This window comes from Camponotus vicinus, unplaced genomic scaffold (genome assembly GCF_025532165.1).
Source record: "Camponotus vicinus isolate PSW18456_S1 unplaced genomic scaffold, iyCamVici1.0 SCAF_4, whole genome shotgun sequence".
Lineage (NCBI taxonomy): Eukaryota > Metazoa > Arthropoda > Insecta > Hymenoptera > Formicidae > Camponotus > Camponotus vicinus.
Window position 1 is genome coordinate 1,365,242 of NW_028141976.1, and position 27,728 is coordinate 1,392,969.

Here is a 27,728-nt window from a genome sequence, read left to right on the forward strand (position 1 = left end):
TATATATATATATATATATATATATATATATATACTTATATGCACACATATTCTTATGATTGTAATTTTTCTTATGATTGTAACAGAGATTGTTCTTTATTCTTCATTATGCAAATTGCACAATTGCATATGGATGCAATTGTATTCATTTATATATATATATATATATATATATAAATGAATACAATTGCATCCATATGCAATTGTGCAATTTGCATAATGAAGAATAAAGAACAATCTCTGTTGTCACCTATTTTTATTTGCATCTTGTAAAAGTGATATACAAAATTGAAACACATGCGATTTTTAAGAATTCGTAGACATTTGCCTGGTTATAAAACTTTTAATACGAAAGAAAATACATGTAGTATCACAGACTATTAGAAAATCGCGAAATCACAGTGACACAAGACTTTCAATATGAACTTAAATTAACAAGTGAGTTTATATTTCATAAATTATACCAATGATAAGAACATAACAGTCAAAATACAGAGCATCGGTAATTAATTGATAATACATTTTTAATATTTATTCTATATACTTTAAATTCTCACACACTATGGCTCATATTCTGAATCCTCTTTTATCGATAAAAGAGGATTCAGAATATGGGCCTATGTCAAGAATATTTTGTGTATGATACATAAATTTATACAACTCCTTTTTTATAATTTTCATTTTTATAGCATTGTCCCCTCTTACCTGTACCTATAAGATGTACTAGTAATATCTTAAGACACAACTTGGTCATATATGAGAAATAAAACGGAATTCTTAATACTAACAAAATAAAGAAAATTCGTATTCAAACTGATTTTGACTGTTATATAAATTACGACATTTGCGAAATTAGGTGCAAGTCATGTAATGATGGACAAAATATACAAGGATTTAAATACAAGTTTTCACATAATGATAAAATGGTAATTTATATACATTTAAGAGCATCTGTATATTAACATTTCTCGTAGAATGTCACACAAATTAGTGTATTCATTCTTACAAAATAGAAAAAGCACGTGATATTGGAAGGTACACAGTGCTACAGAACATTTCAATTGGCACTTTTATTTAAAGTGAAGAGCTGTGATTGTAACATACAGTTTTATATAAAACCGCTCAACCACTGTCATGAGATTCCACTTCTTTCAGAGAACTAATATTACCTACTATGTGTATTTAACAGAAGGGGAAAAGATCAGTGATGCAAGTATACATCCTAAAGGTACTATGACGCTTGTACAGTTCTAATGCTTTGGCCAAAATAGCAATAATATAATTAATTAAGGTTCTTTCCATTAATTTAAGCAGAATGAAGTTATAAAATTTATATTTATAATACACTTTACAGATTCGTAATACCATTAACTTAAGGTGCAATGTTACATGACCGACAGGTATATATAACAATTGACAGGTAGCTTCTGCATATAGTAACGTAGACATACTGTACTTATTAAGAGTTTTATATCCTATCTCTTAGCCGTCGGACGTATTCTCTCCTTTTCAGTGTCTCTATCGTCACCTACTGTCCACTCGGGATCATTGGGATCCTCACAATCTATGTCGCAACAAGCAGATTCGGTCGAATCCGATTCGGGAGAATCCATTTCTCTGTCCTAGAAACGTAGAAATATGAATAATTACACAAGCGACGATTACTGGAATCACCTACATCCACAATTGATCGCTTTGCAAAAAACTATTTAAAGTTGCAAGCTCTCATACGGCAGCTGCGCGAAACAAGGAGCAAACTATAAAATTGTGTAAAAAATTCTATAAATGGATGGAAACTATGTAACGATAACGTTGACTTAACGCGATATTTTTGTTGTGTAAAAATTTGCTAATTCTGTGTGTATATGTTGTGTGTCTGTATGTGAGAAATAAGTGAAAAATAAAATTAGAGAATTACGTTACAAAAGTATAGGAAGCGTCAAGTGGCACTGCTTACCGGAAATAGCCTCGAGAGGAGCCATGAAAATTGGCTCAAAGTGTATATTAATAGTCAGTACTATATAGCACCCACATACATTTTATATAATTCAAATTTTTCAGACTTAGATATTTAATGCGAAGATATATATCAATACAAATACAATGTACGTACATCATCACCCTTATCTTCGTCGCGAGAACATATAGATGTAGACGAAGCTTGCCAATGTCCATCCGGCATCACTTCCAACATTTTGTCATAAACTTCTTCAGATAACGGGAATACTCTTGGTTCATACGGTAAAATCTGAAAAAAAAATTGGGCTTTGAATATTACGTTTGTGTTAATTTTGATTTATACGCAATATATGTGTCGGTCATTATGCATTACCTCATTTTCATCTTCGGTAAATGCGACCGCGGCATCGTCCTTCCCCAGTCTTAAAGCGGACATAGTACGACGTCGAAAAGAGTTTTGTAAAGCAGACGGTCGATGCGAATCCAAACCCGACGACTGTTCTGTGTCCTGCACCTGGGATGGAGTGGCAGGTGGAGACGTAAACGGAGATACCACGTCTCCACCAAAGTCACTACTCGCGTGCGGTGACATTGGATCTAAAACAACTTACTTTCTTTACGAGAGAATATAATTTTATTGATTCGATATTAAAAACTATTATTTCAACAAAAATATAGAATAATATTAAAATAATAGCGTAAATCTCTTGTTTATAATTGCCATTTAATAATGTTAAAATTCACGATTAAACGCGATACGACATACCTGGTGTGTTCGCACCACTGTCTGCTCTGCTGTCGATACGACGATTGTGACGAATACGCGTTTGATGCGGCATACTAAGATATGTCATGAAACGTTTATATTCCTCGCGTTCGCTACGCTCGTGCCTCAGGGCAATTGTTTCATCCGACATATCTTCAATCTGATAAAATCATATACAATCATTGAATTACGACAATGAAAAAGAAAATATCACATCATTTTATTTTGTGCTGAATTGCGTTCTTATCACTTACTAGATCTTGTTATTAACTTACATCACTGTCCTGATCAGGCCTGTGCATTACGCCATTCTTCACATCCATTTTCGAGGGCTCTTCGCATAATCTCCATCTTTAATAATACGAGAAATATATTAATTAATATGATACTATAATGTATATAATCAAAATAATTAAGATAAAAATCGGAGCAATAGCTTGATAAATTATAAATATACTTACTTTGGTGTTAAAATCTCTTTGTATTGTAATTTTTCAGGCCTCGTTGAAGCAGCGACACTATAGGGGATGACTATATTGTTAATATCGTACGAGTTTTGTCGCAAACGCCTGAAATATCAATTGTTATGAAATGTTTGACATTTTTTCGAAATAAAAGTGATACATATATATTAGTTGATAATTTTATAAATAGAAAATTAATCGTGCTTAATTTTATATTTTAAAGTATTTGCTTTCCAAAAATATATATAAGTTTTAGCACATAAGAAATTAATATAGCAATTTTGCCAACGAAAACATATAGAATTACAAATTGTAAAAATATTGTATATTTCTTACCCATGTGGATTGGAACTTTTTTCTTTAACAGTATTTTTCTCCGAAGAGGCAGTAACATGTTGCAATGGAGAAGGCACTGGGGATGAGTGTTTGCTGGAACTTGAAAGCGCGCTAATGTCGTCGTCATCCTCAGTTGGCAATTTTGATATTTTTTTCTTGTTTAATCCAGACACACTTCTTTCCGAATGGCCGAGTCTATTTCTCTTACCATTTTTCAACATTTTTCTCTTGATTCCTGTATAAGAAGAAATATGTTATTTTATATTGCGGAGAAACAACACCTTGATCAAGCAGTTCATTCTTTTACTAGACAAGAATAAAAAACTAAATGTACATGACATTTCGTGATATGTACTTGCTGTAAGAATAGTCGAGGATGATTTCTTTAATCGCGCGGTATATTTTGTTCTGTTAGGAAGTTTCTTATTTCTTCTTTCATTGCTATCTTTATCTTTCATACGGATAACTCGCAAATTGCCTCTCAACATTTTCTGCTGCCATTCCACTGATTTCATAATAGCTTCTAAATGGGTTCCATGTACAATTTCTATAATAAACATATATGTGTATGATATAGCTGCAAACTTTTTCACTACTACTTGACAAAAACAATATTTTAATTCTTATTTAGATATTAAAAAATTGCGTTATAGAGAAAATAGACCAGTTAAGTATAAACTTTACTAAATTATTATAATTTCATTAGAGGAATTTTTACATTATACTATGTATTAATGAGTACATATATGTATAAACGTACCATCAGGGAATGACAACACTGGATGAAAACTAGGGTCAACAAGTGCTACACGTTCTTGTACAGAAAGTTGTTCAATTGGTTCTTGTGGCTGCATTGGATCTAGCCTTCCTGTACATAAAGCACACGCAGGCAACACATGATCACAATTGCATCTCACTGTTGACGCTTTAGCCGCACGCTTTGAAACTTCGTGTAGCCTATCCATTTGCAAAAGCTTTCGCTTTCTATAAAAACTCCATACAAATGGACGCGTTCTACTAGCTGGTAATTCACCCTCGGGCGAATTGTATCGTCCAGTAGAACCTGGTAGAGCGCCACTGTATCCGTTAACAGTTTCTGCATTTTCGAGAACAACCAGGCCTTTCGCGGCCCTAATCTGCCGTTGCAGATCGTTATGCTGTCTAATTCTGTACTCTAAATCTGATATTTGTGCCTGTAGCCAGGTCCACCGTGATGCTACGCCTGCACGATCCTGTGCATATCTCCATGCTGCTCTTTTGGATCTGTGCAAATAATGTAACAATACGATTGGCCTTCTCATTTGCAAAAGATTATATATTGCATAACAAATCACAGTAGTCTGTTATTGAAATTAATATAGTCTATTATTGAAGTGGAAATTATACTTATAGACGAAACATCGGGAAACTTTAAGAAAAATCCAGCAAAAATTAAATATTTCAACCTTGTCCCCCTTTCTTCCATCTTATAAAATCATTAAATTTAAATATAATATACTGTTGCAATTACACATACAAAGATAAGAGATGCAATATTAAATCAAATATAAATACTAAACATCAAACAAACTAGGAAAATATTGTCAATATAAAGTCAATACACTTGTATTGTAAATAAACAAACAGTAAAAAATCCAGAACCGACCCATAAAATATATTCGGTCTGTTTTTTCCTATTGTAATAATATATATTACTTATTACACAAGCACTCAAAGATTTCTCAAACATATTATATTAAAAGCCAAATTTAAAAAACTGCATAGAATGTGCTTTTATATTGAGGCATAAAAAAATAATTTTTGCAAACGACCAAAAATCTAAAGATTTTAACAAATTAAGATTTAAAAATATAAATAAAAATCTTCAATTTTCAGTTGCGGTAGTATTAAAAATTAACTTTAACAGCATTAAAAATATTAAAAATGAAGTTGTTCAAATTGCATTAAGCTAGATCTTTGAAGAAATTGAAATCAAATTTATGTTGCAGAATTTTAAAAAATACTTAAAACTATTTTTTGATTTAATTATTTATAATACAAAAAATAATATTGATTTTGACAATAATAAAATTAAGTTGATGTATACTAAAACTACTTATAATTATTTCTAATACTTAAATATTTCTAAAAATTTTTTTTCTTGAAAAAATTATTTCAAAGATATTTTTAAGTACTTTTTTTAAATACTTTTATCACATTCATTAAATAAATGTCATGTATATCCTTTTTGTTTTTAATCAATTCTATTTCATTCAAAATATACTTTTTCAATAAAATGCATGATTGAAAAATTGTATACATTTAATAGAGACAGAATATGTGAAATACATTTATATAATGTTTAATACTAATATTAATTTTTTTTATTATAGATAACTTACATGAGTAGATTCTGTTGATGAGGATTGTTAAATGTCTGCATTTCGTCACAACTTTCTCCACCACTACTGGATGCTGTACAATCCGAATCCAAGTTAGATTCTACAATGTGCAACTGTGTGGACAGAGCTCCAAACACACTTTCCACTTCTTCACCGTTTAGTTTAACCTGAGGAGTACCGAATACCGGCTGACGATTGCCATTATTGCCGGACGTACTGCCGCTCGCGTTATCACGCGACCCTCCACCGAAATATCGACAACACACTCTCTGACGATTCATACTGTTACTCTGGGCAATGCACATTTTCTCAATTTTTTGTAAGAACGAATGTAAACTACTGCTAATCTCAGGAAAATTTCTCACATTGGATTTTGAACCAATATTGACCAGTTCTTGCAGAAGATATTTCTTTACTCCGTGATGGGCCAATTCGAGAACGCCGGTATTCTCCTCTGCCACGTGTCTGCCAACTATTCTTCCTTGAAGTTTTCTCAGTCTTCTCAGTAAAAACGCGCATCGTCTCTCACTTTCAAATTGCTTCTGCGCCACAATGTCTTGTTGTAACTTTAAATTGTTAGACTTTTGTTGGTCCACCGTGTCTACCGATATATTCATATTCTCATTGCAGAGACTCATTACGTCAACGCCATTAAGTAAATCCCGCTCGAAGGATGCGAATCCCTCTTCGGGCATGGCAAACATCTCCACGCCATCGACAGCACTTTGTACCGGCTCGCCACCACCGGCGGAAATGTTCTCGGCATTCTCCGCACCTTCTATCGAATTAATGACCTGCAAGATATCATCAACATTGTGCCCGATATCAGCGACATTCCCTATGTTGCATTGCTCGGCGGTGATATCAGTGCCAAAGGCCATGATCTGATCGACATCCAGATTTTTATTGTCTCCCGTTTCAGTCTCAGTAGCCGCTAGGGGCAAGTCCACGCTCGATTTCAAGAAACCCATGTTGTTCGTTTGATCACCCATAGATGGGTCGCTCATTATAATGTCGATCACCTTCCCTACGGCGTGACCGGCGTCCGGCAGCGTAAACGGCCGCTCAAAGTCTTCCTGTTCCGCCTGCTGTTGCAGACACGCTGCCGCACCGTTTCTCGATCCGATCAAGTCGGACGCGTTCGCGAACGCGGATAACGAGTCGAGGTCGTTAGCGTATTTGGAATTAATGACATCGCGTATGAGGTCCTTCGAGATACCGCGCAAGCACTGCTCGTCGATCTTCGACGGTTGTACGTTCGCCGGCACCACGAACTTGGTCAAGATCTCACGGTTCTGGCACACCTCTGTGGCCTGCTCGGCGGACAGAAAGCCGCTGGCGGCTGCTGGTAGGGTAGGGAGCAAGTTTTCAGGCTTTTGAGGACCGCCTTCCGTCAGAGCAGGGGCCATCACTGCCACTGACGCTGCCAGAGCCGCGGCCTCCACATCCAGAGGCTCCCACGACGTGCCACAACGTGCGCGCCCGCCACTCCTGCGCTCCCCGTGCACCGCGCTCACTCCCATTCATCCATTACTACACGGCTCTGTCCTGCCTCCCTTACCGTCCGCCACCCTAAATTGACTATTCGACTTGTCTCTTTCTTTGTCCTCGCTTGTTTCCTTTTTATTTTTAATACACAGTCTGATTTATTGGCCTGCCATCCCTTGCCCGGCCATGGTAATTACGTCGTTTCCACAGTTTCTCTCATGTTATCGATCATTTACTCCCATTGTTTATCACAAGACGATACTGCTCTCCTGCAAAAAAATCAAAATATTACATCATGCTTTGTATGCTTCTTGCTTTATATATTTATTTATTACAAGAAATAAGAAAATGAAACACCGTATAAGTATCGAGTTATTATAATCGAGATAATTCGAAGTGAGAAGTAAAAAAATTTTATCTAAATAGAGATAAACATAATTATTCTCGATATACAAATAAATCATATCTTTCACAACAGAGAACTTGAAAAATTTTAATGGTTGCCAAGCCCTTTAATCATCGCATGCTAAAACGGGGTTATCTGTACGTTACGCAAAATTACATAACATTTTTAAAGTCACATAGATAAGTATAGCCGAGAAGCAATGTTAAAAGTATAAGCTTGCTAAGTAGACTTTGTTCTAAGGAATCGGTACAAAATTGCGTAGTCATAAACACTAATATAGCTCACCTCGTTTCCACGTTTGAAGAAGCGTTGCATACTTGACGTCTCGTTTAAATGTATTCTGTATTTTCTCAATACTTCACAAAAGCAATCTTTCACCGCTGGCTACAGTGAGATGACGTAAACAACAGCGATGCTATTAAAATATTTCCGTCTAGATCAGAGTTATCTGGTGTACCGCGTTCCGTATACCGCTTTTCTCCTGTGTGTCCTGGAAAAGAAAAGAATACGTAACGCTAAATGTTACAATGCCCTGCCCGCATTCACAAAAGATGCGCGTTTCTATAGCGAAAGCTGCAAATTACAATCATTAGCTTAATTTCAGAAAAGTATTCTACGGTCGATGGTACTCGCGTTTTACCATCGGACCAGTTTAAATCCTAAATATAAAAGGTATTGCAACTTTCGTTTATTCACGCGATCTTGTTTATCACCCTTTTCTTTTTGCATATTTTTTAAAAATAATTTCGCTTCGTTGTTTTCCTAATATCAAGTATTGAAAAATTTGTGCAACTTTTTGAAAAATTGTAAAAATATCATTTCTTAAGCTATATATTGCAATACATTGTGAAAATTGAATAATACCTTAAATGCAAATTAAATTTTAAATATGTTTCACCAGCGCTCTCTGTCTCAATAAATGAGTCATGTTTTTCGTTCGGCATATTTACAGTATTGTAATTTAATTTTCAGTTTAATTTTATCTTATCACTATGAATCTTGTATCTTATATCGCTAATCAAGGAGCTTAATATATACTTTTAGATTTGTGATACGTTCGATGTCCGTTGTGTCTCATTCAGAATATATTTCTAAATATAAAATTCTTTATCGTGGAAAATTATTTAAAAACTACTTAAAATGATGATCGATTCTTATCAACGCGTTGTAAAACTGTACGCTTCTTTTCTTTCTTACAGCTTTACATTAAAATAATTTTGCGATTGTAGCACCATATAATAAAATTCAAACTGCAAAGTGTGTAGTGTATATTTCAGTATATTGCGTTACTATAGTTACAATGTTTACGGCTATTTCAGCATAAATAATATTGCGCAATAAGCGTAACCGGATCGTGGTAATCGCGTAAGTACGCAAATTTACGCGAATCGACTGAGAAATAAAATAAAATCGACAGAGAGACGAACAATTGCAGATGATACACTGTTCGATACACCCGATATATACAAGTGACTCATGATTACTCGTGATGACACAACAACGAAATTTCAATCGATACGATAAATGATGTAAAAAATCTGATGCGCTTATAAATTTTTTTACGTTAAGAAACATGTATTCCGAACTAAGCAAGAATCAGCTGATCCAAGATTATGTATGAAATTTCTTCTCCCGCTCTTTCAGATACCCCTTTTATCAAAACGCCTGATTATCGGCAATGTAAAGCTGTGATAGCAGACAAGCTAAACATTATTAAAGTTAAATAACGATTATTTTATCAAGAAAGAAATCAAATACCGAGAATGAATATTCTCGATATTTACTAATAAATATCGATTCTCTCGAAATCCAACGGGACTAAAATATCCGGAACGAGGCCCCTCGCTTTCACGGGGGAAAAAAACTACAAATCATGTACCACGATAAATGGTGGCGAGAAAAATCGTAACACAAACTGCGGCGTATGCAATCGCGCCGGAAGCAGACCGATATTTCTCCGCGGCGGGGCCAATCATGCGTATTGTTGACCGGGACAGAGAGCGACAGCGGGACAAAGAGAGACGACAGTTTTAGCGGAAAAAAACTCGCAAGAGCGGGATGCGAAAAGAATTCCGGAGGGAGAGGAATTTGGCTGGGGAAAGGCGGCTGAGGCTGGGACGGGAGGAGACGCCGAGAAACCGAGAGGAGTCGCTCGAATGAAGGAGAAAAAAGGGGAGAGAGAGAGAGAGAGAGAGAGAAGGGCGTAGAGTAAAGGACTCTCGAGGGTGCGAATTCTCCTCCGCTCGAAGGGATACGCACTTTCCGGTCGGCGCGGCCGTATAATTACACGCGGCACAAACAATACACGTACACGCGGATGCGCTTGTGTGCGATATACGAGGCGAATTAAAGTAGCGGCACACGGTCTGACGCATCAACACGTGATACATTCGCGGCGACGACGACAACGGCGGCGGCGGTGGCAGATACGCGCGGATACGTGCACGATTAGTAAAAACAGACGGCGACGAAGCCGCGAGAAGACGAGGAGAGGCGCGCGCGCTTCCTCCTCCTCGACGTCGATCGCGCGCGCGGCGTCTGTTGCATAACGAGCCGCACAGATTTCGAACACGGAGCCAAGTTCCACGTACACGCGATCGCAATATGCACGAAGCCGGCTTAATAATCTACCCCATTAATACAATTATCGTATTATTTGTAACGAGATAGCGGCTATCGCGGAAAGAAGAAAGATCAAGGACCTATGCGATCGATGCCCGGGGAAGCCGAGAGCGACCGGATTCGATTTCTGGGGCGATATTAATTCGCTATAAATCCACGCGACGACGTCCACAGGCTCGCTCGCGCGAGCAGCAACGCGGGGTCTCCGCGCCAGGTGAACGAACGAGCGAATCTCCGCGAAAGGACGCCCTGCTCCCTTTACCAGGAATCGACCACTATTCTCGGGTCACTCCGCACTCCCGCACTCCGTTCAACGGCGGCGAGTATCGAGCGCGATACCGCCGCCTCGAGGAACACCCCGCGGAGCCGCATGCACGCAGGTAGGAACGCGGACACGACACGGCGACGGGACGGAGGGCCGCGACGACGATATCCTCCTCTTCCTCCTCCTCCTCCTCCGTCTCCTCCACCTCGTCGCCGTCGATGCGACGCGAAGACGCCCGCCGAGGATACACGAGGGGAAAAGCGAGGACGGTTTCCTCCGCGACGCCGCCACCGCGACGTTCGGGTCGCGTTTCGTCTCTCGCGACGTACAATGGCGGTGCAAAAAACAGCCTCGAGGAGAAGTAGTCGCTTCCCTCGGATCCACGGATTACAACGCACGCTCTCCTTCCTTTCGTGCTCGCTCGCGCCGTCTCTGTCCGCCTCTCTCTCACTCTATCTCTCTTCCTTCTCCCTCTCGCTCCCTCTCAAGCCAGCGCGCTCGCCCTCTCTCGCTCGCTCGCACGCTCCCTCCCTATCTCTATCTCGCTCGCTCTCACCTCTTCGTGGCCGGGCTCGGCATGCTCTCTCGTGGGATAGCGCCGCAGGCTTTCGCGAGGAACGCTGCCTGGGCCTGCCCTTTCGAGGGGCCCGCGTACCACGACACTATCCGTGCGATTCGCCGGTCCGGATCGTCCACGCCGAACCGCGACACGTCCCGTCACACCCAACGTACGATAATCCCGTCGTCCGCGCTCGGCTGCTCTCGTCCACCACCGATCTCCGTTTGCGAAGCGACGCGCGCGCGTTCTCTCCCTCCGTCTCTCTATCCCTCTCCTTCTCCCCCCTCTCTCCCTCTCTCTCTCTCTCTTTTCACGTAACTGTCGTCACGGTACGTCGTACGTGTAGTCGCTCGTTCACGGAACACCACCGCACTTTTCTTTCTTCCTCGCGAGGAGAGCACACTCGAACGCTCCTGCGCGAAAACGCCTCTCTCCCGACGACGAGGTCACGCACATCCACGCACAACGCGAAGTCGGCCGTTCTAGCCGTCTCGGAAAGTCACACGAGCAACGACGCGAGCTATTTATCAATAATATATATAGGAAATTCGACCAACTTCGCTGCCACTACCGCTGCCGTTGCTGATGCCGTCGCGCGCAATCGACCAATACTGCGGCGGTCGCGGCCGGATGTGGCCTTCGTAGCCACGCTGTCCAATCGGATTCGTTTGCCGCGCCGTAACGTCGGAGCTAAAGTCCAATTCGCAAGCCCGCCGCGCGCTCGCGGCGGCGCGGTCGCGCGCCACCTGGCCGCGCATGCGCGGCGACGCGCGATTGGCCGGCGTTGCGCGCCATCCGCGGGCGCGCCAAATTCAAAGGGGAAGCTTTGCTCGCGTCGCGGTCCTCCCGTCCACGCTCCCTCGTCTTCTCGCGTACTTCGCGTATTTCAAAAATTCACGCCGCGCACTCTCCTACCTTCGACGTCGATGCGGATTTCGATTTTACGGGGTTTCCATGGTATTCGCCATATATGGTAACGTGCCACGTCGCAACGTAGGCGTTGGACTTTCGTTTAAACGACTATCGCAAATGATTGGATGGACCGGCAGGTATTTCAAGATGTGTAATATTCCATATGTTTCCATAAAGAGGAAGCTTGCTTTGGATCGATTGTCGATCTGTTAATAATTGAAGGATAATTGGGATACTTACTCTAATGTTGCTCGAGCCTTTTCTTCTTGTAGAATGACGCAACGTGGAGCGCAATCGATGCAATTACGTCGCTTGCAATTTTTATGAGAGTTGAGTGATTGATTCGATGCTACACATGTCTACACATATTGCGCCTGACGTCTGACTCTTGCATCAGGTATGTGGAATTTTCTAATTAATTTACAGATACCGCGATTTTGTAAAATATCATCGCCCGATGTCGTGCACAGCGCACCTACCTTTCGATCGATACATTTGAGAGAGGCTGATGGCAGAGAACTAGACGAGAGCTCTTACGTCTGTCGTAGTCGTGGACGTAAAGTAAGACAGAGAAAAACCGTATGTCGTAAAGACCATTGTGAATGCGGAAAGTGCATCATGAACGAGGTAAGTAATATTAATATATAAATATACTGAAATACATATTTCTGAATATTTTATTTATAAATAAATATACTAAAATAAATTAAAAATAATACAGACAATATAAAAACAAAGATAATGATTTATTGTCTTCATTTTATTTTACTAAATAGTCGAAATAGTAACTATTTTTAGGTTAACCAGTATTTTCCTTTATTTTTTAAAATATATTGCACATTGAGAAAAATATTTTAAAATCTAATAATACCCACACAACATTATGTCGTCTTAAAGATGTCTTAAAGACGTCATGAAATTTCTAAAGACGTCTTAAGAAGTTATCAGAATTACATCTTTATGACGTCTTTAAGACGTCTTATGTCCCGATTTAAGATATCTATCGGGCATTGTTTTAAGACGTCTCACTCAAGACGTCCCAATCAAGATATAATTAAATGTCTCACTCAGGATGTTATAAAGACGTCTCAGACATTTCAATTAAGACGACTTTTAGACGTGCGTAATTCGGTCGGTAAAATAGCTGCATTGATTTATTGATTTATTCTATAATAAATAACAAAACTCATCTTAAGTTCATTTCTTTATTATATTTTAAATATTTATACATATTTTTATGAACACTATATGCTCCTAATAAATAATTTACGATTACTTTTTAAATTATATCTTATATGATATAGAGAGGAGAATATTACAAGAGAATTATGTATTAAATAAAATACGAATTTAAATGAAGTAATAAAGAATAGAATATGAATGTAAATATATCATAATAAAGAAATACATAAAAATATACTTTAATTTCTAATAGAAATAAACTACTTTAATATTTTTCAAAATGTTTGTGATAAATAAAAAATGATTTTTACTCTATTCATTTATGTGTATAGCATATATATGCTGTGTATATACATACATACTATAATACAAGATTGAAATCTTATGATCTGTACAATCTAAATCATATTATTTTAGTCATTTTTATCAAGGACCTATAGCTTACTATTCTGCTGAATTTACTTCCAAAATTGAACAATTGCTAGCTTAAATCTAATTAAGTTAAACTCTAGTCTAGCTAAAATGATTTAGTTTAAAAGAAAATGGATAGAATTTTTTCTTACAGGATTTCTCTGAGAGCAAAAATTGCAGATCCATAATTTTGCACGATAGTCTACTTGATATAATGGATTTAAAATAGCTCTGCATGTAAATCTTGTACATAAAACTGGATCATATTGAATTGGCGGAAGATCTACTCGTTCCTTAATTGGTTGATACAAAGTTTTCAATGGTACAACTAGTCTAGTAGCATCAATACGCGATGATGACCAAGCATTCCATTGCGCACATCGTCACAATCTTCATTTTGTTGAATAAAATCTTCATATGTCATAGTGCTGTAAAAAAATATACAAAAGATAATTAATATATTTTTTTTTACAATATAGAATTTAATTTTTTACACACACACACACACACAAAATTAAATATATAAGTGAAATATGATTTAAGATATACATTTACATATATTAAAAAACATATATTAATTTCAATGTTTTCTCATTTTCAACACTAAAAATGTTATGCAGCAACATTATACAGCCCTATTGTTTTTTAAATAATATCGTATGGAATTTTCAATAATTTACCAACCTTTTTCTTCTTGTTTCTTAAGTAGTTGAGGCGATCTCCCGCATGTCGTAACCATTCTTGGATGGTATTTTTAATATCGTGCATATTACTTTTTTCGTCGTCCGAAACGTATGCTGAAAAACGATTTGTTACATAATTATTAAAATATTTTGTGCTTTAATTCCAATAGTTAGAATAGGGTAGTCATGAAGTAAAGTATAGCTATAAACGTTTGCAACTTTTGGAAAAAATATAAAAATTTTGATCCGTAAAAAATTGGAAAGAGTATAAAGTGTAGAAGAATATTTGAACGAAATTTGAAGTAAGATCTTATTAATAATTCTGAAGAAAAATTTAAAGTTAAAAGTGCACGTTACATCTAAGCATATGTTAGATACTATCTCGAATAATACTGATGTTCGAATACATTAAAGGTGCAACTATTTTTAAACAATATTACATAAAAAGGAGAAATAAAAATATATCTTAAAGAAATAATAATTACCCATAATAACTGTGACAAAACTTGTGTCCTTAATTGCCGTTGATCCTTTTTGGCCTGTCCATGATAATTTGCGGCACAATTCATCCGATAATGTGTATTTTATAATATTCCTTGTCTTGTGAACGAAAGTGTTTCCTCCAATTTTTGCAATTTTCCTTTTCTATAACAGAATGTTACAAAAATGTTTAATAATATTTTCAATTTAAGCCGCTTGAAGAAAAAGGAAACATGAATTTAATATATTTTAAGAGCTTCTTTCAAAATTACTAAGCGACAAAAGGCAGCAAAAATTGTAATAAAATTTAAAAGAATGTTATATATTACGCTTTAAGTAAATTTAAGTAAATATTTTATACTATATATCTAAATTTGCGCACTAATAACCGCGTGTCTTTTGATTTTTATTTGCCTTTTTACCCCTTAGTAATTTATTATTATGTTGAGCCTATTATTTTCATTATTTTATTTTTCACAATTGTTTTTATCATATGAATAAATAAATAAAAAAATAAATAAATAAATAAATAAATAAATATATATATATATATATATATATATATATACATATATACATATACGGGGTGTGTCAGACCACCCGTATCAGCCGAATATCTCGAAAACCGAGAACGGCAGACAAAAATGTTTCCTATAAAAGTTATAGGGTTTCAAATAATGCACAGTAATATTAGTACGACCTTGAATATATATATATATATATATATATATATATATATATATACACATATACGGGGTGTGTCAGACCACCCGTATCAGCCGAATATCTCGAAAACCGAGAACGGCAGACAAAAATGTTTCCTATAAAAGTTATAGGGTTTCAAATAATGCACAGTAATATTAGTACGACCTTGAATAGCGTTGTCAAGATCATGTGAAGGTTGTCCTTCAATTTCTTAAATGGAACTATTTATTTTTCATTGCGTTATTATTCTTGTAGCTTATCTCGAGAGCTTTCCAAAACACTATAATTAAGTTAGTTTTCATTAAGTACTTGTAGAGTTATGAGGCTTAAAATCGTTTCTTAATTTTATATAAACCGTAAAATATCTTATTTTGTACATAAAAGTATTAAGGTGAGGTAATCGTAAAATATTCATTTTTCGATTACCTCACCTTAATACTTTTATGTACAAAATAATGAGAGGAATTAATTAGTGTGACACCCAGTATATTCAATATCTAGATTTTGTCTTCTACTTTTATCTCTACAAAAGAATTTTTGTTGTTGATTGAATTATAGAAATATACATTTATTTCACATTTAAAAATAGAGAGAAGAAGAAAAAAGAAATGGACGCAAAAACAGAAAAGTACTCACTAATTGTTTCCGAATCTCTCTGTCCTTTTGGAGATCCGTGTCAAATTTGAAAAATTCGTCAACTGTTGATAGCGGAAATTCCGGCAATAATTGGACTTCGTCATTATTATATATTGTATTAGCTGGTCCTGCGTTATTTATTAAATTTATTATTATCTCCAACTGTCTCGTATTCTTTTGTATGAGATTTTTAATAATTTTTTGTTCGATACGACACGCATCTGTATAAGATAAAAAAGAAAAATATTTATTTCTCTTTATAAGTATCATTAAAATTATCTGTTTAGTTATTTTACACAAGTACATACATACGAAATTAAGTACATATAACATATTGCTATTATAAGTACAATATAACGATATAATTAAGAAGGAAGAATAAAGAATAAAGTTTAATACATACCATAGCATTTTTCCAACTGATTGCCGTTGGCATTGAAAGTTGTCATGTCATCACCGTCAAGCACATTATCGGGGCTAATCATATTGTCACCAATATCATCATCAGGCACATTGTCATTATTAAGCCTATTACCATCATCACGCACATTAGCATTACCGCAAGACACGTAATCACCTACTAAACTTTCGTTCAACCATTCCTCATCAGTAATGTCAACATCTGTAAATATAAAGTCTGTGAGTTCATTTTGTTAGTTATACTGTTCATCACAGTGTTATTAAATTTCATTCATTGTAAACTATTTTATATAATTTTCACTTAACGCACAACCACAATCACAATCGCACTCGATGAAAGATGAGAAGAAAGGAGCATCTCAGATAAAGTTTTCATTTATCTTATGATAGCAGTCATTTGTCATAAGTTGCTAGTGTATTCGCTAGCTGTAATACACTAGCAACTTATGACAAATGACTGCTATCATAAGATAAATGAAAACTTTATCTGAGATGCTCCTTTCTTCTTTCAGTTAAAAAGAATGTCAAAAAATATATATTGATATATGAAATATGAGACCTAAAAGTATCAATAAGTTTTAAATATATCATGTGTTTTATACAAATAACAACTTACCTATAAAAACTAGTTTTATTTGGGGAATTATTGAATACTTGAAGAATTGTGATCTGCGTAAATGATACATAAATTGTGGACACAAGGAAAAATTTTCTGCCAATCTAAAGCTAGTTGGATCATCTTTTGCATATTCTCCGAATTTTTGATACTGCAATAATAAGATTTTACACCTCAAAATAGATAAAATATATATTTATGTGTAAATCTATATGTATAAATATATTAAGTTTAAGCTTTATATTAAGTGTAATTGGGCACAATTTTAATGATAGAAACTACTAACAAGTCTAATCAGAATATGATCAACCCATCTTCAAACATTTGGACCATCATCACTTTCTGCTCAAAATACAGTTAAACGTGACATAAAAACAGCTGTTGCTTCCTCAAATTCTATGCTTACATGATGCAAAGATGATGATTCATCTGCCCAACTAATAATTAAAGATATCCCTATAACATCATAAATATTTATGATATATTATTATTTATGATATTATAAATATTTATGATATACATATAATGTATAATAAAAAATATATTTACTTTCTTGCAATAGTAGTAACTCTAATTCGCCTTTGTCCATTACTATGTTAATATTGGATAATGAATTGAATACAGCCTCTTCCACTTTGCGGAATTGGGGCTGTATGTTAATTTGCAACTTCAAAGAATAATGCTGTTGTTGTAGATGGTGTCAATGAACAAAATTTCCACTGACAAGTAAGCCTACTTCTTGTAGTACTCCAACACTTGATCCTTTCTCCCACTGACATACAAAAGATCCAATTGCTCCAGGAACTTTAATTTTCTGAGATGTTTTTACTTCTAAGATTGCATTGAATGCTATTTTCAAATCACCCTTGGCATCTGTAGCAAATATTCGTTGAAAAGTTTGTTTGAATAATGAAGAATTAAATGAATCCCCCATCATCATATGACCACCAGTAGAGTTGCAATATTGTCGCCTTTCTAATAAACCAGTTTGGTGTCAAGAGCACAAAAATAAATATCTATTATAAATATCTATTATGGCCATTAGTTGCAGCACGTGATGCAAGTGTATCATAATGCTTAATTGCCTTTTTATGCTTAGCATTATCTTTTTGAATATTATGATGTGATCTGATTGGTTGTCATAAATCATCAGTTACAACTTGGCCAGGTCCTTGAGAACATGGTCCGCCAACAAATAGCATAATCCTTAAATACATTGATAGCATTATATGTAGGATTACAATGAAAAACATAACATATATACATCATATTACAACATATAAATACCTAGCATCAGTATTTGCATAACTAGCTTCTAAGAGATCCGTGGCGACTGCTAATGCCACAATTGTAGATCGCAATGAACGTTTCTCTGGCCCAACAGACCATGGATCACGTTGCAGTTCTCCTAAAAGATCTGTCGAACTGTCTCATATCACACTTATGTACTGGTTACAAAAAGCGATTAGCAGCTGGCAATAGTTACGCACCAGGTCCTCTTGGTTGATTTGGATTTTGTCCAGGAATTAGTCTACCTATACCTATCAAAATGTAATGTGAATAAAATGCAATAAAGTAATCATGAAGAACAATGACTAATATAGTAAATATAACTTGGGACTTATTCTATTCGTACCTAACATATCTTGAACTTGTTTTGGTTGAAGATCCTTTGTGCTTCTAATTCATGAACTTGAATCATTTTGCCAAATGTGATAAGACCAATAAGAGCATTGAGTGAAAGCAGAGACAATGACATTTGTAATGAATCTTTAAGTGCCTCTAATTCTTCATCATCCAGACATATGTATCCGCAAAAAGTAAAAATATTGATGGCAAACATTGGGCACGCTAAATAATACATATAAATACATACAATTGGACTGAGATACAATAATATTTAAAGTAATATATAAGTAACATATATATATATATATATATATATATATATATATATATATCATAAATTTATATATAATAAAAACTATAATAAATCATGTAATGTCAATAAATGATAATAAAAAAAATGTTCGAAAAGAATCAAATCTTAAAAAAAGTAAAATCAAAAATATTTGTTTCATAATATAACTATTCAACATATATAACACATATATAACACTATTATTCAAATAAATGCATACATTTTGATCATTTAAATATATTTCCTTTTTGTTTCTTATTTCGAAGAATTTCCTCATAAATTCTTTTTGCAAAGTTTTTTTCTCATAATTATTAATATAACTCACAATATGTGTATTATAATGTAACTTAAAAAAAATAATATATAATGATAACACAAATTTAGAATTTATTGAAATATAAAAATATCTTTACAATATTATTATGAATACTATATGCTCCTAATAAATAATTTGATTTTTTAAATTATCTTATATGATATAGACAGAAAATTACAAGAGAATTATGCATTAAATAAAATACGAATTTAAATGAAGTATAAAGAATAATAAAGAATATGAATGTAAATACATCGTAATAAAGAAACACATTAAAATATATTTTAATTTCTAATAGAAATAAACTACTTTAATATTTTTCAAAATGTTTCTTGTGATAAATAAAAAATGATTTTTGTTCTATTCATTTATAATACCTTATTACTTACCACGATAGTCTATTTGATATAATGGATTTAAAATAGCTCTGCATGTAGATCTTGTACATAAAACTGGATCATATTGAATTGGCGGAAGATCTACTTGTTCCTTAATTGGTTGATACAAAGTTTTCAATAGTACAACTAGTCTAGTAGTATCAATACGCGATGATGGCCAAGCATTCCATTTATGGAACGCACACCGTCACAATCTTGTTGAATAAAATTTTGTTGAATAAAATCTTCATATGTTGTCATAATGCTGCAAAAAAAATATACAAAAGATAATTAATATATTTTTTTACAATATAGAGTTTAATTTTTTTACACATACATACATATACATATATATATATAACGTAGCATAAAGTTGTAAGCGAAATGAACCAAATCCATTTCCTACTATGGCCATGTTCCAAAATTCACTGCCAGCGCTGAAAATATATAATATACGTAACATGAACTAAAGATTTTCAGCGCTGGCAGTGAATTTTGGAACACGCCCTAAGCCCATTCTACAATGGCAATAACAAGGCTGTAGGAGTAAAGAATAAACTGTTTCTAATGAAGTAAAGACAAGAAGTAACGAAATAGAAATTCTCATTAGTACTCTAAGGTAATAGTAGTACAAAATGAGAATTGTCTATTTCATTACTTCTTCTTCTTTACTTCACTAAAAACGATTTAATCTCTACTCCTACAGTCTTGTTACTGCCATTGTAGAATGAGCTCTATGTATGTTCTACGGCGGACGCGCAATAAGAATTAAGAACGCAGAATTCTTCCGTGACTGCGTATGCGAGACCACCGTAGAACGCACGAAATCCATAGGAAATGGATTTGGTTATTTCGCTTACATCTTACAACCTTATGCTATGGCCATTGCAGACCCGGCTTTAAATATCATTTAAGGTGAAAGCACATAAAATTGCATAGGCGCATAACCATAAGCATAAGGAAATTGATTGGTCCACAAATATATGCATAAGAAAATGAACCAATCAATTTTCTTATGCTTATGGTTATGTGCTCCTGCAATTTTATGTGCTTCCACCTTAATTCTTACCTGTGCAAAGCACTGCTCAGCTTTGGTAAATGGAATAATTTATTTTCCAACTCGACGCCGTCTAATGCCTGGCTGGCCTGGCACCGCGGCCATCTTAAAAATGGCGTCTTAAAGTAAATGTTCTTAAAAACATCAGAAAGACGTCTATTGGTCAGGTCTTAAAGACGTCATAAGAAAGGCATGTTTAAGACGTTTAAAAAAATACGTCTTAAATTGAATGTCTTACAGACGTTAGAAAGACGTCTATTGGTCAGGTCTTAAAGGCGTCATAAGAAAGGCATGTTTAAGACGTTTAAAAAAATACGTCTTAAATTGAATGTCTTAAAAACATCAGAAAGACGTCAATTGGTCAAGTCTTAAAGGCGTCATAAGAAAGGCATCTTTAAGACGTTTAAAAAAATACGTCTTAAATTGAATGTCTTAAAAACATCAGAAAGACGTCAATTGGACAAGTCTTAAAGGCGTCATAAGAAAGACATGTTTAAGACGTCTTCAAGACATGCATGTTGTGTGGGTATCTTTAAAAATATGATGTACATCATATTATGAATTAATTATGATTTATTTATTATTAATAAAATAAGTAAATTATTAACAAATTTTATATATTATTTTTTTCAGTATACATTTATATATAACAGCACTTTTTAATGAAAATGAAAAAGGAGGAATTTTTTATTTTGGTGATGTACTGGATAAACTTGTGTTTTCTATTGATACGTAAAAAAAGGCAAATCAGGTGGTTAAATAGGCGATGGCTTGTGAGTCCGATCAATGAAAAGAGACTTCAATATAGAGATTATAACAATTTATTTCAAGAAATAAAAAACGATTCTGAATTATTTTATCGCTACACCAGAATGACGTTGGTACATTTTCAGCAATTATTACATATGATAAATCCATACTTGGTAAAAAAAAGTTCTCGTGCTTTAATTCCAGAGTTACGACTTTTAATAACTTTAAGGTATTTATTGAAGTACATATTTCATGCCTAAATATCTAGATAGTTAATATAAGTGTATTATAATTATTATATTTTTTTAGATATCTTGCGACAGGTGACCTACCATGTTCCATAGCTTTGGCATTTCGAATTGGGGAATCTACTGTAAGAGAAGTGGTAAAAGAAGTTAGCCGCAGCACTTCCACTTTTACATTCAATTTCAGCTTTCCTTTTCTCTCTACTGTATTGGTCTTTTAAGGAGATGCATCTTTTTTGGCAATATGAAGGAGTGTACATGTCACCTAAACAGAAAGTATAAGATTAAAAAATTAATATATATATGTGTGTGTGTATTAACATTATTTTGTAATTATATGATTTATTATATAAATTTTCAAATTTATTTTTCACCATTAGTTTCAGTCATTATTTTGGATATTTCATCCCAAGCATTTTGCTTCATCAAACAATCCTTAAAACTGGTATTATTCTTATCATATAAAAATGGACGTTCTCTATATAATTCAATGAGAAGCTTATCGCCACTCTTTTCGTTAATATCAATAGATGCAGATTCACAACCATTATCCCAGTCATCTGTACTGATTTCATCAGGCAAATCAGCAATAGTATTGCAGTAATTTAAATGATCAGACATTTTTTTATATTACTCTTAGTAGCGGTTGTCAAAAAGATAAATTTTCTGTTGAAGAAACAAATTAAAAATTAGATACAAATTTTAAAAAATAGAAAGAAAATTTGTTAAGAAAATTAATTAAGAAATTTTGTTAAGAAAATTTTTTCCATCAATGTATTTTGAAATAGCAAAGAAAAATATTAATTAACCTAAAATAACAATTACTATTTTGACAATTACTTTTTCGATAAACGAAATGAAGACAAATCATTTTAAATAAAGTTATTTTTATTTTATTCTTTTTTAGTATATTTACTTATAAATAAAATATTCAGAAATATGTATTTCAGTATATTTATATATTAATCAAGAGACACGGTAGTGTCTTTGCTAAGTCCCAGCGTAAGCAAAAAAATGCACTCCGTGTATCAAGAGACACGGTAGTGTCTTTGCTAAGTCCCAGCGTAAGCAAAAAAATGCACTCCGTGTATTATTACGCGAGTCGGATTGAGAGTATAACTCGATATTTTTATTTCTCATATAACCGCTCAACGGATCGAGTTCTTAGTAGAATTAATCGATAGCTTGGGTTTAAATTAAATAATAAAAGTGTTTTTATTTTTGCGCTACGTGCTCTGTAAACGGAGATATCATGATGCAAAGTCTGAAATGTGAAAATTTCGATTAAGAAACGTCGTCATGGTCATCGTCAACTCCTCTTAACGTAACAAAGAATATACAGAAATACGTTTCCAACGTCTGCCACAAGAATGCGCTAGCAGTGATTCACGCGACGCAGCGTTAGTAGCGCTCTGTGGCGTTAACGGTGTTTATAAATATGTTGTAAAAGGTTAAGTGTGTCACTTCAGGTAATTATATAAAATAATAATATACATATAACATTTATATATTTAGATTAGATTGTATCTATATTATTATTTCAGATTATATATATATATATATATATATATATATATCAAGAGACACGGTAGTGCCTACTTCACTACAGCTATAACATGGACGTGGACACAGCGAGTGACAATACATCTATCGACGACAAGATAGATGACTTTTGCGAAAATCCGACGCGGGATGCATTAACGGAAGGTCTTATGAGTCTCTTGAAACCTACGGTGGATCAACTGGACGAGAGAATTCGCGCCACAAGGTGACGTCAAGTTTTCTGTTCAGCGCGCATGCAATAATAGTAACATTTATTTTTCGCGTTTCTTCTTGCAAATTTACGTATATTTATTATTCTTACATTTCTTTCACAGTACGTACTATTTATTGCAAAATATATGTTTATTCATCGAATTGTAACGATAAAAAATTGCGATTTACTTACACAAGCAACATATATATCTTATTGTTACCTATTTTACAAGAATTCTTGAGCATTTTGAAAATCATTTTCAATTTTCATATATAATTATTGGAATGTTATAAAAAATTGTGCTTCTATCATGTACTACAAGTTGCGTACAAAAGTTGCGAAGAGTATTATTTTTTATGCATAACTATTCTCTTTGTTATAGGATATGTCAAATAGAGCTGAAGCAGCGGATTGTTATTACTTAACATTGATTACTTTGCAAGTTTTATAAAAGAAATTTCTTACAATTTTCACCATAAATTATGGAAACTCCAGTAGTTAATTTATCAGATGAAGAACTCAAGACAGTTTATGATCCTTCTGAGGATTCGTATCTTTTAATAGATGCTTTGGAAGAAGATTTAGACATTCTGCATGCGATGAAACCTGTGATTTGTTTAGAAATAGGTAGTGGTTCTGGTATAGTCATCACAGCTCTAGCAATGGCATTGAAAAAATATAATGCTCATTTTATTGCAATTGATATAATCATTATAACATAGAATATTGAAATTCAAAATTTCAAAATTAAAAATAATTTATGCTTTGCGAAAGAAAATTAAAAATGAAAAGTAGTTTATGCAAAAGCATAGAAAGAAAAAATGAATACTCTATGCTATGATGATATTACATACACACACGCACACGCATGTACACATATACAAACATATTTTTATATCATCATAACGTAGAATATTTAAATTTTCAAAATTAAAAATAGCTTATGCTTTGCTAAAGGAAATGAAAAATAAAAAGTAGTTTATGCAAAGCATAGAAAGAAAAAACATAAAGACACACATTTATAAAAAATATTCTATGTATGATGATACACACACACACACGCACAGACGCACACGCACAAACTAATCATGGAAGAAGTAATGGAGTCAGTAATTGAATTATCGTCATCGTTACATGTTGAGGCTGAAGCGATTTTAAAAGAAATCATCGTAACATAGAATTTTTAAATTTCAAAATTAAAAGTAGCTTATGCTTTGCAAAAGAAAATTAAAAATAAAAAGTAGTTTATGCAAAGCATAGAAAGAAAAAACGAAAAAACACATTTATAAAAAAAAATATTCTATGTTATGATGATGTACACACACACACACACACATATGCACACGCGCACACACACACAAACATATTTTTATATCATCATAACATAGAGTATTGAAATTCAAAATTTCAAAATTAAAAATAACTTATGCTTTGCGAAAGAAAATTAAAAATGAAAAAAATGAAAAGTAGTTTATGCAAAAGCATAGAAAGAAAAAATAAATACTCTATGCTATGATGATATTACATACACACACGCACATGCATGTACACATATACAAACATATTTTTATATCATCATAACGTAGAATATTTAAATTTTCAAAATTAAAAATAGCTTATGCTTTGCAAAAGGAAATGAAAAATAAAAAGTAGTTTGTGCAAAGCATAGAAAGAAAAAACAAAAAGACACATTTATAAAAAATATTCTATGTTATGATGATACACACACACACGCACACACACGCACACGCATACACATTTAAATATTAATAAAAATTAAAAATATTATTTCTATAACGGGCTGAGGTTCTTGGATTGGAACTTCGGCCTCGGCCTCGTCCTCTCGATCGTCCCGCTCTAGCCCATCGTGCACGCGGTTGTTCTACAATAAAAGAAATATTTTAATGTTATTTTATTTGAATATAATATTTAAAGAAGAACTGCACGGATTAACTATATTGAAAGTTAATAAATCTAATTTTAATATATGTACATTCAGATTCATGAATTTAACATTACGCAAAATACTTTTAGCCTTTTAAAATATAAAAATAATTATTTGTGAATTAAAAATTTCTTTTGTAAAATATAATTTATACGACACAAAAATTCATGAAAATAAAAATTTTAATTCTATAGAAGGCTAAAAATACTTTGGGCAATGTTAAATTCATAAATCTGAAAATGTAATGGATTTATTAACTTTTAACATAGCTGATTCATTTAGCTGATTCCTTTATAATTAACGTGCCAATTATATAATTCAAAATTATTTACCTCTTACTTGCCCCGCTGTCGTTATCGGTGACGACGGCGGAGGTGGCAGCGGTGACGACGCTGACGGCGATGGCAGCGGTGACGACGTTGACGGCGGCAGTGGCGGTGGTAGTGATGCCATCGTTGGTGGCGGCGATTCTTTTTGTGTTTCCATTAATTTTTGTGTTTCCATTAATTTTTGTATTTTTTTTTAAGTATTATATTTTCTTTTAAAGCCGCTTCAGCCTCAACACGTAAAAAGGACGACAATTCAATTTCTGGCTCCATTTCTTCCATATTGTAGGTTCTGAAAGAATGGAAACATATAAAATATATATTATAAAATATGTTTAGAAATGATAGTAGAAATGATAGATAATAAATGATTAATCTTCATTTTAATCTTTTATTGTAATGCATATATGTATTGTGTGTGCAACACAAATATGAATTACAATAAAAAATAAGTAATTACAATAAATGAATTACAATAAAAATAGTAAAATAAATTTTTATTCCCTTGTTATCTATCATTTCTTACGCATATGTATTAATAATATAATGTGTTACACTTACTTTTTAGGATTTTCTTCATTTTCCTTTTCGTTAGATCTGAAAATAGAAATGTATAAAATATATTGTACAATATAAAATATTTTTATATTATGTATTACAATAAAAGATTAAAATAAAAATTAATTCTTTGTCATCTATTTTTATTATATATTTCTATATTTTTATTATATATATGTATTACAATATGTATTACAATAAAGTGTTAAAATAAAAGTTAAGCAAGTATTGTGTGTGCAATACATATGCATTATAATAAAAGATTAAGATAATAAAATATTAAAATAGATTATAAAACATTTTTATAATGAAATAATAGATTGTTATGTATCATTTCTATAAAAAATTTTATAATATTTTATTATTTTATATATTTTATTATTTTAATCCTTATTGTAATGCATATGAGTTGCACACACAATACTTGGTTAACCTTTATTTTAATCTTTTATTGTAATACATATATATGTGTTATACGCAGAAGTACATATAGTTACGTATCGCAACAACTAATGGTTAGTTTTAATTTTAATGGTCTATTTTAATTTTTTATTATAATGCATTTGTATTGCGCATGCAACATATAGTAATATATATGTATTATAACAATCATTAGTTATTGCGATGAGTAATTATATGTATTTGTATGTATAATACATATATGAATTATAATAAGACATTTAAATAAAAGTTAAACAGTATCATGCGTGAAACATATATAATAGAAGATTATAATAAAAGATTGAAATAAAATATATAAAATAATAAATTATATTATAAAATATCTTTATAGATATTATTAATAATCATTGCTTACCTTTTGTGAGTTTCATTATCATTAATTGTTGCTGGTTCTTTTTCGTTTCTGGAACTGTAAATGTATAATATAAGTTATAAAATATTTGTATAAAAATGATAGAAAACCCTTTCGATCAGTCCCATATAAAAGAATGTTGTAATGTATCAACAATAATTTCGTGAAGATTGCTTCATATTCTGCATTATTTGATGAACTGTGAAAAAATATTCCTATTTAGGTAAGTTGCCAACACTACCGTGTCTCTTGATAATTTGTCTTTATTTTCCTTACTATTAAAAATAGAATTAAATAACTCACTTTTTCTCCGTTCCATTTATATATTCAATGATGAATTAGATAAGCAAAGCAACGATTATTCATTAATGG

General features: G+C 33.3%; 4 protein-coding genes and 1 long non-coding RNA gene across 21 annotated transcripts; 1 reads left to right on the forward strand and 4 right to left on the reverse strand.

The window, feature by feature from the left end:
* Positions 1–1,055: 1,055 nt before the first annotated feature.
* Nsl1 (non-specific lethal 1) lies at positions 1,056–12,568 on the reverse strand. 8 transcript variants are annotated; one of them, XM_083098035.1, is made up of 12 exons: positions 12,399–12,568; positions 8,086–8,290; positions 5,907–7,663; positions 4,286–4,788; positions 3,881–4,072; positions 3,526–3,760; positions 3,187–3,294; positions 3,001–3,076; positions 2,726–2,885; positions 2,333–2,556; positions 2,114–2,248; positions 1,056–1,622 (listed from the first exon to the last, which is right to left on the reverse strand). In XM_083098035.1, exons 3-12 carry the CDS (start codon positions 7,427–7,429, stop codon positions 1,476–1,478), a joined length of 3,303 nt encoding a protein of 1,100 aa, XP_082954161.1. In that variant the 5' UTR covers positions 7,430–7,663; positions 8,086–8,290; positions 12,399–12,568; the 3' UTR covers positions 1,056–1,475. The 8 variants fall into 8 exon arrangements, with proteins under 8 accessions (XP_082954161.1, XP_082954163.1, XP_082954157.1 ...); XM_083098037.1 differs by lacking the exon at positions 12,399–12,568 and adding an exon at positions 11,587–11,858; XM_083098031.1 differs by lacking the exon at positions 12,399–12,568 and adding an exon at positions 11,244–11,858.
* On the forward strand, positions 11,249–26,668 carry LOC145970957 (SNAPIN protein homolog). Of its 5 annotated transcripts, none has more exons than XR_014438691.1 (7): positions 11,249–12,295; positions 12,431–12,785; positions 21,596–21,735; positions 21,856–21,941; positions 22,022–23,426; positions 23,502–23,725; positions 24,096–26,668. XR_014438691.1 is itself a non-coding variant. In XM_083098072.1 (3 exons), the coding sequence occupies exons 2-3, from the start codon at positions 23,574–23,576 to the stop codon at positions 24,136–24,138; spliced, it is 195 nt and encodes a 64-aa protein (XP_082954198.1). In that variant the 5' UTR covers positions 23,275–23,426; positions 23,502–23,573; the 3' UTR covers positions 24,139–26,668. The 5 variants fall into 5 exon arrangements, 1 of the variants encoding a protein (XP_082954198.1); XR_014438690.1 differs by having other exon boundaries at positions 12,431–12,555; positions 12,629–12,785; positions 21,596–21,941; XR_014438689.1 differs by having other exon boundaries at positions 11,249–12,555; positions 12,629–12,785; positions 21,596–21,941.
* On the reverse strand, positions 13,350–21,226 carry LOC145970955 (uncharacterized). 5 transcript variants are annotated; one of them, XM_083098064.1, is made up of 12 exons: positions 20,975–21,226; positions 19,918–20,170; positions 18,928–19,142; positions 18,579–18,832; positions 17,841–18,497; positions 17,698–17,747; positions 17,292–17,442; positions 16,659–16,877; positions 16,256–16,476; positions 14,920–15,079; positions 14,436–14,548; positions 13,350–14,179 (listed from the first exon to the last, which is right to left on the reverse strand). In XM_083098064.1, exons 5-12 carry the CDS (start codon positions 17,878–17,880, stop codon positions 14,165–14,167), a joined length of 969 nt encoding a protein of 322 aa, XP_082954190.1. In that variant the 5' UTR covers positions 17,881–18,497; positions 18,579–18,832; positions 18,928–19,142; positions 19,918–20,170; positions 20,975–21,226; the 3' UTR covers positions 13,350–14,164. The 5 variants fall into 5 exon arrangements, with proteins under 5 accessions (XP_082954190.1, XP_082954192.1, XP_082954193.1 ...); XM_083098066.1 differs by having other exon boundaries at positions 18,906–19,142; XM_083098067.1 differs by having other exon boundaries at positions 17,578–17,747; positions 20,975–21,218.
* On the reverse strand, positions 21,635–22,909 carry LOC145970956 (uncharacterized). 2 transcript variants are annotated; one of them, XM_083098071.1, is made up of 3 exons: positions 22,332–22,909; positions 22,045–22,222; positions 21,635–21,976 (listed from the first exon to the last, which is right to left on the reverse strand). In XM_083098071.1, coding segments are annotated over exons 1-3 (426 nt in total). In that variant the 5' UTR covers positions 22,579–22,909; the 3' UTR covers positions 21,635–21,975. The 2 variants fall into 2 exon arrangements, with proteins under 2 accessions (XP_082954197.1, XP_082954196.1); XM_083098070.1 differs by having other exon boundaries at positions 21,636–22,222; positions 22,332–22,907.
* LOC145970963 (uncharacterized) lies at positions 26,477–27,515 on the reverse strand. The gene is made up of 2 exons (XR_014438700.1): positions 27,360–27,515; positions 26,477–26,581 (listed from the first exon to the last, which is right to left on the reverse strand). It is a non-coding gene; the product is annotated as an uncharacterized LOC145970963 (long non-coding RNA).
* Between the last annotated feature and the right edge of the window lie 213 nt (positions 27,516–27,728).

Coding starts and splice junctions, on each gene's coding strand:
- Nsl1 (XM_083098035.1), bottom strand. CDS start 7,429: ATGGGAGTGAGCGCGGTGCACGGGGAGCGCAGGAGTGGCGGGCGCGCA. Junction 3,761..3,880: donor CTCGACTATTCTTACAGCAA/GTACATATCACG, acceptor CTTCTTATACAG/GAATCAAGAGAAAAATGTTG. Junction 2,249..2,332: donor TTACCGAAGATGAAAATGAG/GTAATGCATAAT, acceptor TTTTTTTTTCAG/ATTTTACCGTATGAACCAAG.
- LOC145970956 (XM_083098070.1), bottom strand. CDS start 22,578: ATGTCTGATCATTTAAATTACTGCAATACTATTGCTGATTTGCCTGAT. Junction 22,223..22,331: donor AATAATGACTGAAACTAATG/GTGAAAAATAAA, acceptor CTTTCTGTTTAG/GTGACATGTACACTCCTTCA.
- LOC145970957 (XM_083098072.1), top strand. CDS start 23,574: ATGGACGTGGACACAGCGAGTGACAATACATCTATCGACGACAAGATA. Junction 23,726..24,095: donor GAGAGAATTCGCGCCACAAG/GTGACGTCAAGT, acceptor TCTTTGTTATAG/GATATGTCAAATAGAGCTGA.
- LOC145970955 (XM_083098064.1), bottom strand. CDS start 17,880: ATGGACAAAGGCGAATTAGAGTTACTACTATTGCAAGAAA. Junction 16,477..16,658: donor TCAGTTGGAAAAATGCTATG/GTATGTATTAAA, acceptor TATCTTATACAG/ATGCGTGTCGTATCGAACAA. Junction 14,549..14,919: donor TTTTGTCACAGTTATTATGG/GTAATTATTATT, acceptor ATCGTTTTTCAG/CATACGTTTCGGACGACGAA.